The following is a 16,624-nucleotide window of genomic DNA, read 5'->3' as shown; positions in this document are numbered from 1 at the left end:
AAGAGCGCTGTTTGGAAACGCGGCCCGGAGCAGGCTCCGCAGCAGAAGGGGCTGTTGAGCCGCAGCCCGGCCGCGTGTGTGCGCGGCGCCTGGTGCCAGAGAAAGACGCGTTTGTTGTCGTCGTGCCCCGGCCCCGGCCCTCCTCCGGCTCCCGCCTCCCACCCACCCATCCCGGCAACAAAACCCGCGGCCGACCCGGGACCGCTCGTGGCGGAGCCGCGGAGGCGAGAGGAGGAGGAGGAGGAGGAGGAGGAGGAGGGAGACGGCCAGAGAGGAACTTGTCTTGGGGATTAATAGGAGGCAGGAGGAGGGAGAGGTGCACACAGGTAAGCTGTGGGCAGGTGATCCCCCCCCCTACCCCCCCGGCTCTTCTCATCTTGCCTGACCCTCCATCCCAGGGCACTGCACTGGTCCATGATGCTCCTGCCCCTCTCCAGCCTCCTTTACCTGGGAAGCAGCATCTGCTCCTTCCTCTTTTCCCCTCTCTTGTTGTGTTTTTCCTGTTCTTTGTTGGAACAGGAGTCTTTGTTCTTTCTCTTTGCTCCTGTCGCAAGAGTTCCTCTCAGCATGGGGTAGGATGGGTGCTGGAGGGAGGAACTCGGGGATGCACAAACTCCTGTGTGAGAGAGCGTTGGAACTACTGCCAGGGGCTTTTTGTGGGGGCAAGCGAGGACCCCCCGGTGTCCCGCACCCCACATTGACCTGGGCTCTCATGCTCACCACCCCACACGGCTCTGGGATGCTGGGTACCTGGGGGCTGCACAGCCCCAGCCATGCCCAGGACAGACCTGGGACCCAGCATATAGGGGTGAGGCTGCGAGGGGAGCAGACACCTCCCGAGCCAGGAACCCCCAGTGTGGGGCCACCGAGCTGAGCTCAGGTCCAACAGCCAGGCTGGGGGGTGATGGGGGCCCTGGTCCCAAGGGATGGGGGCTCCCCATGTAGGGAGCAGGGAGATTCCCTGCCCTGCAAATGGGACCAGCACCACTTTGCTTTGAGAGTGAGGTGGGGGAGAGCAGCCGAGCAGCACCTCCGTGCTTCACTTCTCAGGGAGCTGGTTTTCTACCCTACGTGTAGGTGGTGAAGCCCTGCTCTCCTGCCCGGCAGGCAGAGCTGTGCCCGGATCCCATAGGCTGTTCCCTGGGCTTGGAACACCACTTTCTTGCCTCGGTCATAGAGATTGGAGCCAGCTCCTTCCCTCCATGAGGGTCTCCTTTTGGAGCTCTTTGTCTGTGTTCTGGTGCAGGCAGGAGTTGATGGGAGGAAGCACCAGGGCACTGATGTTGGCTGAAGTCCTGGGGAAAGCCTTTTGTTGCCTGGAAAAGCCTCATCCCTGTTTGAGAGCTTTAAGGAAAAGCATCTCCAGGGCAGAAAGTGGAACTCCATCCATCCCCTTGGCAGCTGAAGGCAAAGCACGTTGCACACGAGGGCTTGGAAGCGTTCCTGGGATCGCGGGCCCTGCCTTATGCGGTGCGCGGCTGGCGGCAGCCCGCAAGCTGCTTCCTGGGATGCACCCGAAGCTGCCCTGGGGATGCGGGAGCGAGGGGCTGGGTGCTTTCCCTTGGGAAGTGTCTGTGGGAGGTTTCCTCTGCCCTTGGAAGAGGCTGGAGGGGAGGGATGAGGCAGCGGCAGCCGCTGATAAGGCATCAGGAACAGTTTCCCACCCTCAGAGGAAGCGATGCCGGGGGGACAAAGGCGAGGAACCCGCTGTGGGATGTGTGTGGGGCCGGGCTGTGATCGCTTCAACGTCTTCCCCCATGGTTTCCTCCTGTGTGTGCCCATCCAGTTCCAACGCGTGTGGCAGAGAGCTCTGTGGGCAGGCTGAGCCGGGAGCAGCCCTGGGAAGCGTTGGGACATGCAGCGAAGGAGGAGGAGGGAGGAACTGCTGACACGGAGAAGGCAGCAGAAAGGTGTTTTCTGCCAGGGCTGCCTTCCGACGGACCCTGCTGCGGGAGGAGGGTGCTGGAGGGAGCAGTGGATGCAATGAGCCCGGTGGCTGCGGTGCGGTGGGATGCAGGAGCCGAGCCCAAAAGTGTTGCCCGAGAGCCTGAGCTGTTGTCCTGAGACACCCATCCCCTGCACGGACACGGCGCTATCCCTGCAGGAAGGGCTGTAGCCGGGGCTTGGTGCCCTGCCGGCTCCAATCCTTGCTGGGAAAGGGTTGGGAAAGGGCGAGAAGAGTGGGAAGAGCATCAGGGCTCTGCTCCCTAGGGATCCTGGGGATGCCTGGGTGACAGCACGTCTGCCCTCCCCTCCGAGGACAGCCTTGCGCTGTAGTTACCCTTTTCCACCATTCCCAGCTCTCCAGCGCCACGGGATCCCTGTTTCGGTTCCAGGCTCTCGCACTGATAGGAACAGGCTGTTGGTGGTGGTTGGAAGCCAGGGAGGGAGCTTTGCGCGTTCCTCTTGGTTATCTATAGCTTGTCCTTGTCGTGTCGCATCGTGCAGGTTCCCAGGCTGGGTGAGGGCGTTTTTCCAGCTTGGGGGGCTTCTGGGATGATGGGAATTGGATGTGAAACCTATCAAAGGAGCTAGCAGGGGTATGGGCAGCACGATGGAGAGGGTCCCTTGTCCAGGCAGCAAGGCTTTCCCTTCTCCCAAAGCTGCCTTTATCCCTCCCTCAGCAGCAGTGGGGCTGGGTACATGGGTGCTCCCTGCGCATGCAGCTGCTGCAAGAGGATGCGGGAGGGCAGGAAGCACCCAAGGGAGAACACTGGGAATTCTGCCTGTGACAAATCCCCCTGTGACCTTTACACAGCCCATTCTTGCCCCGGGGTGGGGGGGGGGGGTGAGTTTTGCCTGCCTTTGGCTGGGTTGTGGGGCTGACGGCGGGTACTGTGGCTCAGGGAGATGCAGTGACAACGAGCTATTTGGGAAGCAAATACCAGTGGCATTTGGGGCTGGAATTTCCAGCTGTTCTGCTGGGGTTTTGTCAGTTGTAATGGGATGAATGAGGGAGCAGCTGCCTCTTCCTGGGAAAAAACCTGGACTGGCATCTGTTGGGTGCCTTGGTCTTGCGCCCGAGCCAGCCCGCAGCTCGGGAGGTGTCAGAACCATTTTTATCCATGAATCCAGCCTTTTCTCCACACCCAGCAGCTGGTTTCCTGACTGCATTCATTGCTCCATGGTTTAACTTTATTCCAGTTTCACGGATTCCTTGTGGGCACTTGGGATCTGAGCTGCCCTGTCCATCAGGGAGTGGTGGGAAAGGTCGAGGGGAGACCTTTGCAAAGCCGGCATTCCTGCAGGATCAGGGTGTGGGGTTTGGAAATCTGGCTTCTTGCGTTCATGCCAGTGAATTGAACTGCATGGAACTGGATGGAGAACAGGCTGCTGACTGCGTCGGGTCCAGCTTTGAACCTTCCACTGTGCTGGAGACAACTGTAAAGCTTGTTTGGGCCTCAGGCTTGTCGTTATCCCTGTTTTCTGCTTGTGGGGACCGCTGGCTGTGAGCTGCTTTCCTGCAGTTTGCTTGGAAGTGGGTCCCGCTTTCCCAAGCAGGCTGGGGCATGGGAGGCAGGGCTCCTATGGGCAAGGAAGGGAGAGGGGAGAGGGTCGTGGCCATGGGCACAGGGATGTGGCTGTCCCCATGGGGATGGAGGTTGGAGGTTTCACAATGGGTAGAATTGGGCTGCATCTGCTTCCTGACACTGTCCTTTTGTGCTGGCAAATGCCACACGATGCTGCCTCTCTGCAGCCTGAGCTCTGGCTCACTGAGCCTCTGCTGTATGCTGAGCATCTGCAGCATGGGGAGGGGATGGTGCAGGCTGCTGTGGGACCAGGTCGCTCCTGGAAGGGCTTGAGATAACCAGCGGGGTGACAGCTCTGCCTTCCCGGTGTCATTGCATGGGGTGGCCCGAGCTGAGCACAGCCCTGCGAACGGAGGGAGCCAGGCGCCTGGATTGCAGCATGTCCTGGCTGGAATACCACATCCCATCTGCCTCCTCCCGTTTGCAACGGGCCAAACGCAGACCTCAGCCCGCTGCGGGTGTTCAAACCCAGGTCCGAGTTTTGGAGCAGAGGCAAGAATCCCATGGAAAGGTCTGGGAGAAGGCGGGGGGAGAACCGGGACGGAGCGGGATGCTGCGGGGCCAGCCGGGGGACCGCACGTACGGCAGCTCCCGGTTCGGACCCGCCCGTTCTCTGCAGCCCCGGGGCGCTCGCAGCACAGGAGCCGCACGTACATCCCAATGGGGAGGTCTGGCAGCGATCGGGCCCCGCTGCTCTCCCCTTGTTTCCTCCCTTCCCCCTGCGGGATGCCAGAGCTCTGATTGAAACCAGCAGGCGTGAGGCTCGTAGGGTTAAACAGAGCCAGATGGGAGCGGGCGAGACAAAAAGGAAAGTAACGGCCTAGGGCTGGAGGTGGGGGGGCGAGAACAGGATCTTTGCTTGGAGCAAGCCAATTACTTGGAGCCCCAGGAATGCAATGGGATGGCTTCAAAGGGAGCCGGGCCGGCCCAGCCCTGGGAAGTGGCCCATTAAGGGTCCTAAGGGCATTGCTGGGTGGGATGGGGACCCTGTCTCACCATAGGAAGCTGTAAGCAAAAGGGGTTGGTGTGGCTGCCCCAGCAGCGTTGGGCTGTGCTGTTTGCTGGTCAGATGAGGGCTGCGGGCATTTCCCTGCTGCTGCCCAAAGGCAAACGCTATGGGCCTGGCTTAGCCCTGTGTTTTCTGCTCACACTGAGGTGTGCTGGGATGAGTGGGGCCATGGTGTGATGCCCCTGGCCCTGAGCTCCACTCTGTTGTATGGCACAGTGAGAGCACTGATAAAGCAGCTAAAGCCTGATTTCTCTCCATCATCAGCATCATTTCTGCCCCACGCTCCAGTCCCAGCAGCGCCGACTCCCACAGCAGATGCTGTTCCCCCAGGGAACATCTCCTGGGACAACTGTTCCCCATCTTCCCCTGAGTTTCCTCATCTTCCTCCCTGTCTCATCTCACTCGATTCTCTTCCCCACCCTGCCTCTGCTGAGCTCCTCCATCTGCCTCGCCGTGCATCCAGCTTGGCTCTGTTCCTGCTGGGGTGACAGAAGCCTGGCGAGCACCCCGAGGTGTCTGCCCAGGAAGCCACAGCCCTGCAAGTGTGGGAGCATCCAAAGCACCTTCTGTGCTCGGGGCTTTATGGGGAGCTTGTCTGCAACAAGCTGGATCCCTCCATCCTGCCAGGCATCAGCTGCTGGCAAGTCTTGCAAGGGCCATCGCTGCTGTGCCAGGCTGCAGCAGGGAGGATGGAAATGGGATCAAGCCTTAATAGGCTTGATAACAACCCAAGAAGAGGGAGGGATGGAAACTCTCTGCCTTGGGGCAAGCGGGGACCTTACCTCATCCCTTCACATCTCCCCCTTCCACTGGGGCTCTCCGCAGACAACCAGCCCCACACCCTGCAGTGGTGATGAGTGGGTTATTTGGGCGGCACAGGGAGCTCTGTAACCAAACGCCTTCCATATTGCCCATGTGTAATCTTGCAAATGCCCTTTTTTATCACTCAGCCTTGGAAATGGGCTGTCCTGCGTTAAAGCCTCATCCCTGCAGCACAGGACCATCCATCTCTCTGTCCCACTAACTGCTGCTGGCCTCCAGATGCTGTTGCTTCAGCCAATTTGCTACTGAATCATTGATTTCTCTTTGGCTCAAGTGCAAATTAAACCTAATCCATCAAGGTCTCTGAAGGGGAGCTCCGGCCTTTGGGGAGCGTCACGGTGGTGGTGGGGTTCCTGAGCGGGTGGAAAGAAATCCCAAACCAAATGAAACAACCCCCCCCACACACACATCCCCATGGCAAAAGGCTGAGCCACAGAGAGGGCATCTCAGCGACCCAGACTTTAGGGTCTTCAAATCCAGCTTTGATTTGGATTTGAAGAGAGCTTCCAAGGGGAAGGAGAGAAAAATAGCAGGGATGGGTGATGATGCGGTACCCGAATGTGGCGCTTCCTAACCCATCTCTTTGCGCTGCCTCCCTCAGGGAAACATCTGGACCATGAAGGTGGCCTTCGGATTGCTTCTCCCACTTGTTCTTGTGCTGGTCTCGGAGGTGAGCGGGCAGCGGAGGAAACCCCCCCGGAAACCCACCCGCCCGCCCCCCGAGTTTGTTGAGCCCGTGGAGCCCACAGAGCTGCCCCCACCGCTGCCCCCGGGGCCCCCTTCCATCTTCCCTGACTGCCCCCGCGAATGCTACTGCCCCCCGGACTTCCCCTCTGCCCTGTACTGCGACAGCCGCAACCTGCGCAAGGTCCCCATCATCCCGCCCCGCATCCATTACCTCTACCTCCAGAACAACTTCATCGACGACCTCCCCGAGGAGTCCTTCAGGAATGCCACGGGGCTGAAATGGGTCAACCTGGACAACAATCGCATCCGGAAGGTGGACAGGCGGGTGCTGGAGAAGCTGGAAAACCTCATCTTCCTCTACATGGAGAAGAACCAGCTCAAGGAGGTGCCTGCTTTCCTGCCACCCAACCTGGAGCAGCTGCGTCTGAGCAGGAACCAGATCTCCAAGATCCCTGCTGGGGTCTTCAACAAGCTGGAGAACCTGGTGCTCTTGGATCTGCACCACAACAAGCTAAGCGATGGGGTCTTCAACAAGAACACCTTCAAAGGACTCAAGAACCTCATGCAACTCAACCTTGCCCACAACATCCTGAGGAAAATGCCTCCCGGGGTTCCCAATGCCATCCACCAGCTCTTCCTGGACAGGAACAACATCGAGGACATCCCCAGTGACTACTTCAAGGAGTTCCCCAACCTGGCATTCATCCGGCTCAACTACAACCAGATCTCTGACAAGGGGCTCCCTAAGAACTCCTTCAACCTCACCAACTTGCTGGTGTTGCACTTGGCCCACAACAAGCTCACCAACGTCCCTTTCATCAGCCCCAAGCTGGAGCACCTCTACCTGAACAACAACTCCATCGACAGTGAGTTGTGCTGCCTGGGGGGAGCAGATGGGCTTGAGGATGGGGGCTTGGTGGCATTTTCCACCCGGTGGGATGTGAGCTCTTTAAAGGGGGACATAGTGATGGGGGATGAGCTGGGAGCTCTTTGTAGGTAAATGAGGCCCAAAGGGGGATGGCTTTGCACAGGGCTGAGGTTTGGGGTGGTAGCTGAGGAGCAGGGCTCGATTCCCCCCTGGTGCTGCAGGGCTTTTGTTGCTCATTGCCATGGGCAGTTCTTTGGGGCCACTTCACCATTTGAACAGTTGCTTCCCCAGCAGGGCTCAGAAATCGGGCTATTGAAAAAGGAGCCTCTGTGCACATATTTTAAGAGCAGATGCCAAAACACGCAGTCGAGATGGTTAGAAATAACCCAGCTCCGCTCCCGAGCTCAGCCTCACGGGGGAAGGAACAGGGAGAACAAGGCAGGGATGGAGGTTGCCTTGGCAAAGCAGCCGGCGCCGTTTCGCACCGTTCCAGGCGAAGCACCGCAGTTTCATGCGAGAGGTGCTGGCCTGTGAAATGTGTAAACAGAGCTCGTATGATGGAGGAGAAGGCAGAGCCCCGGGCCTGGCCACCCCAGATGTCCCTGCTATGCGAGGTCCAGCAGCCCGCTGTGCTATCCGTGGGGAAGCAGGAATGCGCCGTTCCTGCCAGAAACCCTCTGTGTGCACCAGGAAAAGCCTGCTGGGCTCTGCCCTTTCTGGCTGTGAGGGGTGTACGGGGGCTGCAGGACCCGCTCAGGGCCTTGCTGGCAGGATGCTGGTCCCCACCAGTGCCGCTGTGTTTATTGTGTAGTGATGGTGTGGATGCAAAGCATCCTGCTGCCAAAGAGGGGCTGTACAGCCACAGCACAGCTCCAGCTGAACATCAGCCAGGAAGGGAAGAGCAAGGAAACTGCTCTGAGCAGGCACCCACTGCTAGCGCTGTGGGATGTGATGCCAGAGAGGGGGAAAAAACCCTCCCAAAGCCACATCCCTTCTCTCAGGAGACCGTTGTTCCCCAGGAATAATGATCCAGTGATGAATGCGTGGTCCAAATGCTGTTAACCTGCGTTGTGTTTGACCAACACCAAACTGGAGCCAAGGGGGACCTTGGGGTGAAGGTGATGATCGCTGCTGGTCACACACACCAGGACCCAGGTCCTGCTGGGGCTGCCCATGGAGAGGTGCCTGCGTGGCTATGCACATTGTGTCCCAGCTTTGCCTTTGCCTATTTTATCCAGCTTTTGTAAGGTTTCAGTGCCTGGAGCTGGGTTTATTTTCCATCCTGCAGACCCTGGGGTGAGGAGAAACACGTGGAAACCCAGAAGCAAGCAACGAGCTGGTTGCTGATGTTATCTTATGGTGCTGGAGCACGGTTCCTTGATGTTTTGTTGAGGGCTTATGGCTGCTCGGCAGGTTTCGTGTTTGAAATGATGCCTTTTTCCTCTCAAATGACACCGCATCCATCACCGTGCTGTGGCTGAATGTGACCTACTTCGTTTCTGATCAAAAGCAGGATTTTCCTCGCACTGGAGCTGTGCTGTTTTCTGGAAGAGGCTTGGAATCGCACCCCCCCCCCCCCCCCCGGTAGCAAAGCAACCCCATCTTAGGGTTCAACAGGCAGGCAGGGAGGGGGGTCTCAAGCATCCCTCTCTGCCTTCCCTTTCCTCTAAGCCGCATCCCGCTTTTCCTCTCCTCCCTGCAGAGATCAATGGGACGCAGATCTGCCCCACCTCGCTGATGTCCATCCAGGACTTCTCCCCCTCCGACCTGGACAGTGTGCCCCGGCTCCGGTACCTGCGGCTGGATGGGAACCTCCTGAAGCCCCCCATCCCCTTGGACCTGATGATGTGCTTCCGCCTCCTGCAGTCCGTGGTGTTCTAGCCCTGCCCGGCAGCGCAGCTCTCCCAGGACTTGGCCTTGCACAGAGACTGAACCCACATCCATGTCTGAGACGTGGGACCCTCTTTGCCTCCCTATCCTTCTGCTCACATCCCACCTCCATCCCTCCTCCTTTCTCCTCTTTCCCCCCTGCAGTGCACGCGTGGCTTGTGCATCCTTGGGGACCACAGTGTGAGGGATGGCACCGTGTCAAGCAGCCACCCCAGGTTGCAGCATCAGCCCAGGGTGGCTACCACGCTCACCCCAGCTCTCTGCTTGCAGGCTCTGCCTTCTCTGCCCTCACCCATTCCAGCCCTGAGGCTGGCTCTGCCTCTCCCCTTCCACCCAACAGAGTGTTAGATTGCATTAGGCCCAAGCCAAAGGCATCTCTGGATGGAGCTGATGGGGAAGCCCAGGGGCTACCTCACTGCAGGACCCTGCACCATCGCTCCGGCATGCATACTGAAAGCCTGTGGTGTTCCTCGGCAACGATGGAGGTGGAGCAGGGATGCCCTGGGCTGGTGTGCCAAGAGTGCAGGGGTGCAGGGTGAGGCCAGCGGATGGCTGGGGGAGCAGGATATGTGCAGGCAGAGGGTGGCTGGTCTGGCAATGATGCCTCATGGCCATGTCCCAGGGCCCCAAGCAAGGCACACACTGGGGGTGGTGGGGGGGTGCCTTTGGCTCTAGGGGTTATTCCCTCCTGGTGGTGTGGCTTTGGCAGGAGGGAGTGGGGAGGGTGCCTGGCCCCTGCGCTGGAGCTGGGCTCTGCTGCGCCCTGGGTGGCTTGCACCTTCCCCACAGCAGCACATCACAACCCCTCCTTTGCAGAGCAGCCCCTTCCCCAGCTTCCAGCCCAGCAGTATCATTCCATGCTGCCGCAGCCCCCTCCCAGCATCCTGCATCCTCCCATGTGGAGATGAAGGACTTGGTGCATCGGCTTCCAGCTAAACCCCGCACAGGACCCAAGGCCTGCGGGATCCCCATGCCAGTGACCCCCCCTGGGCATTGGACCCCCAGGCAGGGCAGAGCCAGCCGCTCTGCACTGATGCCAGCAGGACACTCATGTTTAGGTACCCAAGGGCTGATGCAGGTGTAAGCCTGGGGTGGGTTGAGCTGTAAAGCCTCTGCTTCTCCCCCTGTTCCCTCCTTGATTCCCACCTCCTGGAAGTTTTACTCTCAGTTGCTTTCTTGAACCAAACACGTGGATGGTTTTGCCTCTTTTTATTTTGGTTAGGAAAAAAAAAAAAACAAAGGAAAGAAAAAGAAAAAGGAAGAAAGAGCCTTTTGGAAAAGCTGTGTTTTATCCTCCCTGTTTCACATGTATCGCTTCCCTCTTCGATAGATGTACTGCATATATAGGGTGTCCGGGTTTAGGGGGGGGGGTTGGTCTCTCTTTTTTCTTCCTGATTCTCAGGATTTAGATTTAAGGCCAAGCATTAGAGGGGAAAGAAAAAAGAATCCAATTGAAACAAGCATTAAAGCAACAAACCAAAGACACCAGCTTGGTACCTCCATCGCGTTCAGCCACCCTTCTCCAAGACAGGCACGGACGGGCACCGTGTCCTGCTCCTTGGGACTGGGATGGGGATGCTCCCTGCAGCCTGGGGATGCGCTGGCTGTGAGCCCTGAACCAGGGGAGGTTTATTCACCCCCTGTGCTAATTCAGCCTCACTTTCCCATGAGCAAATCCTCTTCCGAATCTTCCTCCCGTGGGCTTTGTTGGGTTCGACAGGTTTCAACCTTAAACCCGGAGACCCTATGTATATATTTATATATAATGTGTATATATACTGGTAGACTGTACAGATATAGCTAGAGACATATGTAGTTCTCGACTGATTTCAACTTAATGGTATTTTCACTCCTACTCTCCGCAGCAGTGAAAATAAAATGATTCACAAGGGACCCAGCGCCGCGTTCGGGCCTGCCTCCCTCTGATCCATCCTCATCCTCCTCGCTGCGGGAGCTGCCCCTTCCCTCAGGACCACATCTCCTCTGTTGGGCACAGCCTTCCCAACAGTGGGAGCTTGGGAGGCACTGGGAGTCCCTGCAGTGGGAGGCCTCGGGGGGTGTTTGTGGTGTGCCCTTGCCTGTGGTGATGCTGGGTTGGACTCGCAAGCAGCAGCGTGGCTGCGGGGCACTGCTTGTGGGCACCTTGTGGAGCTTGTGCCTGTCTTAATGAGCACCTCTGCTAATGAAAATAAGCCTGACTGACCCCAGCTGCAGCTCCGTGGGCTGTGCCTGCAGCTAATGGGCATTGCTGTCCCTGCAAGGCAGCTGATGTCTGTGTGGGGTGAATGAACTTGCGCTGGTCCATTCCCCCCTCCCCTTCATGCATCCAGAGGAGCTGGACCGCTACCCCTGAGGTGAGTGTGCCCTGGGGGAGCAGCACGGAGGAGCTCCAGGGCACGCAGAGGGGCTGGAGGCCTCTCTCCCACCCGCAGCATCCATCCCCAGGGCTCGTTTTCACACGAGCAGAATGGATGTAGGCAGCGCCTGCTCCTCCTGCCCATCGCTGCAGCTTCAGAGCTCTCCTCTCGCTGCTGAACATGAATCACGAGCAGAGAGGGAGGGTGGCCGTGGGCTGGGTGCGAACGCAGGGGCTGCAGCGTGGGGCTGCTCACGGGAGCAGGAGGGGACGTGGGGATGTGTGGATGCACAGAGCAGGCAGCGAGCAGCCCTTCTGTGCTCGTGCTGGAGGAGAAAACCTCCCTGCTTGGGGCTCAGGGTGTGAATTGTGCCCTCCCGGGTGTGCATTCACTGCCTGCCCCCCCCCCGGGAAGGCAGCCCTGTGTCCCTGGGGAGCTGAGCGCTGCAAAGGGGGGGTTCAATCCTTCTCTCTGCACAGTCACTGCGCCACTATGGGAGTGGGGCCTGGGGAGCTCTCCCCTTGCTGTGTGCATCATGGGGAAGGCTGGGGGCTGAGTGGGGGGCTGCTGGGATGGGTACCAAAGGTGGGTGCTGATCTTCCCAATGCTGGAAAGGGGGATGTGGGCTGGATATAGCGAGAGGCAGTTTGGAGCAGGATGAGTGACTGCTCAAATCACACACACACACCCCCCCCCCCCCAGATCACTGCTGACTCCCAACCCGCTTGTGGGTGCCAGAGAGGGCTTGCACTGATGCTGCCATGGGTGCAGGCATTCACTGCTGCCTCTGGGGACAAGAAGTGGGGGTAAGGATGGGCACCAGCTGCTTCTATAGGGCAGTAAAACCATTGCCTCAGGGCCCCTGTGCAGCAGTTTCCCCTATGCTGGGCTGCTGGGCAGGAGCTCCCCAGTCTCCCCCCATCCCATGTCCCCTCCAGCCATGCTGGACCAAAGCCCCTGTGAAGGGGGACTTGGCAGTGGACCCTGGACCTGCACCCCTCCAAGGAGCAGGGAGAGCTCAGCTGTAACTGCCACATCTCCTCCATCACTGCGCCTGCCCAGCCGCCTAATGAGGGCCTTAATGAACATTAGTGGTGGCCCCTTGCTCTGCTCCATGCCAATCAAGGGGGGGGGATGCTGGGGGCGAGGGGACTGCGGGTCCATGGCCAAACCCCACGCTGGTTGGGGGCTGTGGGGTGTCCCCGTCTGCCCAGTGAGCACCGGCAGATGGGTGCTGCGTCTCTACGGGTGGGTGAGCGCGTGGGCTTCAATGTGCCTGCGGGAGAGAAGAACATTTTCGCAGTGGTGGGTGGCTCTGTGTGTGTGCACCAGGCTGCCCAGCACCGCGAGCAGCCCGTGGGGCTGCTGTGCACCCCCTGCCCCACATCCCAGCCCCACAGGACACATCCCCGGCAATGACATCTGCTCCTCATCACCTCCAGGGGGATGAAGCCCCCCTTGGGTTGAGCCTTACATAGAACCATGGAATGTTTGGGCTGGAAACGACCTTAAGATCATCCTGTTCCAATCCCCTGCTGTGGGTAGGGATGCTTCACACTAAACCATGTCACTCAAGGCTCTGTCTAACCTGGCCTTGAACACTGCCAGGGATGGGGCATTTACCACTTCTTTGGGCAGCCTGCTCCTCACCACTGGTATCACACATGGGGGGTATCCATCAGCCCCACTGCCCCCACTCAGGGAGAGAGGAGGTCATTCCCATCCCACCCCGGTGAGTGGGAAAGTGCTGCCTTGGTGGGACCTGGGCTGGTTGTGGTAGGGATGAAGCCGGATCTGAGGCGTCTGCCCAGGGCTGTGTCCCCATTGCCCATGGGGAGGGAGCACAGTGGAGAGCCAGGATTCCTGGGGTCGCTTCTGCTTGCCCAGTGCCCAGCCTCACCCATTGAGGGTCCAGAGCAAGATCCCAATCCCCGCATCACCTCGGGACCCCTTCCCCAGCTGCTGGAGGCTGGGAAAGCTGGGAAGCACGGGGCCTCTCCTTCCCAGCTGCCCAGCCAGGCGTGAAATGGGCTGAAAAGAAAAGGGCTGGTGACGTTCCTGTTTGTCCCCCACTGCAGCCCCTGTGCGGTGCCGGTTCTTGCCTCCCCATCCCTCTTTGCTCCCGTTTCAGAGCACCCGGCCCCATCCTGATGGGTGCTGCTGGTCCTGCTGGAGCCCCCCAGGACCGCGGCCCCACCGCTGCGGCTGGATGCAGGATGCGGATGCTGGCCTTGCTGTGCATCGCCAGCCTGTGGCTGGGGGCAGCTTGGGCTGTGCCAGCCAGGGAGGAGAGGAGGAAGGCAGAGAAGCTGAATGATGATCTTGAGCTCTATGACCCAGACAGCTATGACCTGACATTGGACAACTACGGCGACATCATTGACCTGAGCAACTATGAGGAGCTCTACGATTACGGTGACTTTGCTCCAAAGGTGAGGGGGACGCGGGGCAGGTCTTCCCTGGGCGCATCCCAAGAAAGGGGCTTGTCCAAGGGATGCAGAACCAGCTTCTTGCACAGCCCTACAAGCCCTGGTGGCTTTTCCACCCCTGTTGCTGTGTTTGCAGGTCGAGGTTGGGACCCTGGCTCCTCGCCCCAAGAACCCCGTGGCTCTCCCAACCCTGGGTGCTGTGGCTGAGCCCATGAACCCACAGCCTCCGAGCCCCCCGGCACCCATCCCTGCTCAGGGTGAGTGTGGAGCCCCGGGTGCAGCACAAAGGCGGGGTTTGGTTCCAGTGGGATGCAGCCACACATCCCTGGGTGCTCTGGAGGAAAGGGAGCAAATCCTTTTGCCCCCAGCAGACAGCAGCAGTGATTTGCACAGAGAAGCTGTGGCTGCCCCATCCCTGCCAGTGTTCAAGGCCAGGTTGGACACAGGGGCTTGGAGCAAGCTGCTCCAGTGGAAGGGGTCCCTGTTGTGTCCAGTTGGAGCCGGATGAGCTTTAAGGTCCTTTCCAACCCAAACCAGGCTGGGATTCTATGGTTTGCTCTGCGCAGGCAGCGAGGCGATGGGGTAAATGTTATCAGGAAAGCTGCAGTGAGCCATTTCTGCGAAACAAGAGCTCCAGCAGCAACACTTTAATGAGCAGAGGCATTGCAACAGTCGGACAGAGTAGCAATTACATTAGTGACAATTAAAACCCTGTAGCGAGGGATAAATATCTTCATTCATTCTCTGTCACTCTGGACTGGGACAAATTAAGTGGGAGGCAAAGGGAAATTGTTGCCTTGCTGCTTTGAACTCCTCCACTAATGGATGCTGCATCTCACAGGGGCTGGGAAGAGGAGGGGGAGCCTAGGGAGGGGGGAAACACAGCTTCTCCGCTCCTTGCCACCCTGCCGGGACCCTCACACAGCCCAGACACGTGTTCTGATGGATGCAGAAACGTTTTCCTTCTGTTCTGTTTCCCTCTATACCAAAACTCAGGGGGCTGAGTGAGCCCTGGGTACCACGCCGCTGCGTTTGGCATCCTCACCTCTCCCCCTCTCGCATGGGAGGCATCTGGCTCTGAGCAGCTTCATCATTCCTTAGCAGCATCCTTGGCTGGGAATGTCAGTCCCTTGGTGAGGTGCCCTTGGCTGATGGAGGTGCTGGGGCTGAAGACTTGGTGTCCCCACAGCATGGGCACATCCTCCCTTCTCCCTGCATGTGGGGGTGCTCTGCGGGTGCTATGCCATGCCAAGAGCTGCCCCTGCACCCCCAGGCCTGCCCAGCTGCCTTCTCTGCCTGTGCATTGACACCTCTGTCTACTGTGACGATGCCGACCTGGAGCACATCCCATTGCTGCCACCAGAGACCACCTACCTCTATGCCCGCTTCAACCGCATCGGTGCAATCCGGGCCAGCGACTTCACCGGGCTCAGTACGTCCAGGCGAGGGTATGGGGAATGAGTGCTTCCGCGTGGCTCCCTCTTCATCTCCTCCCTCCTGTCCCAGCAGAGAAGCTGAAGCGAATAGACCTGAGCAGCAACTTCATCTCCTGGGCGGATGCGGATGCTTTCCATCAGCTTCCCAGCCTGCAGGAGCTCCTCCTGCCCCAGAACCGGCTGACGGCGCTGCCCGAGCTGCCCCCCAGCATCATCCGCTTGGATGCTCGGCTCAACAGGATCCCCAGCGCTGGCCTCCGGCACGAAGCCTTCAGGGTGCATGCGGGGATGAATCCATGGGTTTGGCCACACCAAGGGGTGGCAGGGGTGGTGCTGAGGGCCAGAGCACGGTTTCATCTCTCCCCTCTTCCTGCAGGACCTGAAGCAGTTGCAGTTCCTCCATCTATCTGATAACCAGCTGGACTATATCCCAGTGCCCCTGCCCCAGAGCCTGCGCTCCCTGCACCTCCAGGTGAGATGAGCCAGGGACCCTGTCTAGCAAAGCCCATCCCCTCCTCCTCATCCTCCTCCTCATCCCCTCCTATCCCTTTGAATCTGATTTTGCCCTTTGCCTCCCTGGCCAGAACAACAACATCCAGACGATGCTCGAGGACACGTTCTGTGACAGCCAGGACCACAGCCAGATCCGCAGGGCGCTGGAGGACATTCGCCTCGACGGCAACCCCATCAACCTCAGCCTCTTCCCCAATGCCTATTTCTGCCTGCCCCGCCTGCCCACCGGCCGCTTCTCCTGAGCCCCACAGCCCCATCCCCAACCCAGACCCTTCTGCCCCATGTTGGGGTTAAGGCACATGTGTTTAACCCCAGTGTGAGCTGAGCCTCCATGGACTCAGCTCTGGTGCACATGGAGCAGGAGATGGGCAGCTCTAATAAAGCAAAGGCTTAAAAAATGCATTCAGTGTCTAGTCCTCATCCAGCCCAGCAAAGATGGGGCTTCCCTGTGTCCCGCTTCCTCCTGGGCCCTTGGGAAGATCCCTCTGTGTCTCCTGCCAAGGTTTCCTGTACAGGGATTGGGATCTGCATTGCTCCAGAGAGGCGATGCTTTGGCCACATCAGGTTTGACCTGTGCTGTCCCCTCAGCGGTCCCCATGCCCATCAGGGGTGTGTGTGGCTCTGCAGGAGCATTGGACACCCAGATGTGAGCTGTGACTGTCCCCATGTCCTCCAAAAGAAGATGCGATAGGAAACCTCAGCACAGGGCAGCTCAAGTCCTCCATCACCCCAGACCTGCTGCATCCTATGGACACACTCTGCAGGGACCCCAGTCCGCAAAGGAACCTGGCACCCGGTGGAGCTCTCCAGTGTGAGCCTCTGCATTGACATCCCTGGCTTTGGGTCCACTTCAGGAGGAGAGAAACCCTGGAGCAACACTGGAGCCTGTGAGCCATATCCAGCAGGAAAGGACCCCTTGGAGGGAGTTAGAACATCTCATCTCATCCCAGCTTCCAGCACCAGCAAAGAGCTGCCCAGTGGTGAGATATTTCACATGTAATGCGTTCACCCTCTGTATTTTTATACCCCTGTCACAAGCACGCAGCGAGGGATGACACATCCCCAGAGAATCCAGCATCCCCA

General features: G+C 58.9%; 2 protein-coding genes across 2 annotated transcripts; both read left to right on the top strand.

The window, feature by feature from the left end:
* Positions 1-47: 47 nt before the first annotated feature.
* Positions 48-10,704, top strand: PRELP (proline and arginine rich end leucine rich repeat protein). Its single transcript, XM_065698436.1, has 3 exons — positions 48-326; positions 5,963-6,914; positions 8,619-10,704. Exons 2-3 carry the CDS (start codon positions 5,978-5,980, stop codon positions 8,795-8,797), a joined length of 1,116 nt encoding a protein of 371 aa, XP_065554508.1. The 5' UTR covers positions 48-326; positions 5,963-5,977; the 3' UTR covers positions 8,798-10,704.
* Positions 10,705-13,301: 2,597 nt separating this feature from the next.
* Positions 13,302-15,943, top strand: OPTC (opticin). The gene is made up of 6 exons (XM_065698351.1): positions 13,302-13,595; positions 13,729-13,849; positions 14,866-15,024; positions 15,102-15,304; positions 15,405-15,500; positions 15,613-15,943. The coding sequence occupies exons 1-6, from the start codon at positions 13,314-13,316 to the stop codon at positions 15,781-15,783; spliced, it is 1,032 nt and encodes a 343-aa protein (XP_065554423.1). The 5' UTR covers positions 13,302-13,313; the 3' UTR covers positions 15,784-15,943.
* Positions 15,944-16,624: the final 681 nt, after the last annotated feature.

Source organism: Lathamus discolor, chromosome 19, assembly GCF_037157495.1.
Source record: "Lathamus discolor isolate bLatDis1 chromosome 19, bLatDis1.hap1, whole genome shotgun sequence".
NCBI classification, from domain to species: Eukaryota; Metazoa; Chordata; class Aves; order Psittaciformes; family Psittacidae; genus Lathamus; species Lathamus discolor.
Note: the sequence above shows the minus strand (reverse complement) of the source record. Positions and strands in the feature narration are given on the sequence as shown.

Coding starts and splice junctions, on each gene's coding strand:
- PRELP (XM_065698436.1), top strand. CDS start 5,978: ATGAAGGTGGCCTTCGGATTGCTTCTCCCACTTGTTCTTGTGCTGGTC. Junction 6,915..8,618: donor GAACAACAACTCCATCGACA/GTGAGTTGTGCT, acceptor TCCTCCCTGCAG/AGATCAATGGGACGCAGATC.
- OPTC (XM_065698351.1), top strand. CDS start 13,314: ATGGGTGCTGCTGGTCCTGCTGGAGCCCCCCAGGACCGCGGCCCCACC. Junction 15,025..15,101: donor CAGCGACTTCACCGGGCTCA/GTACGTCCAGGC, acceptor CTGTCCCAGCAG/AGAAGCTGAAGCGAATAGAC. Junction 15,305..15,404: donor TCCGGCACGAAGCCTTCAGG/GTGCATGCGGGG, acceptor CTCTTCCTGCAG/GACCTGAAGCAGTTGCAGTT.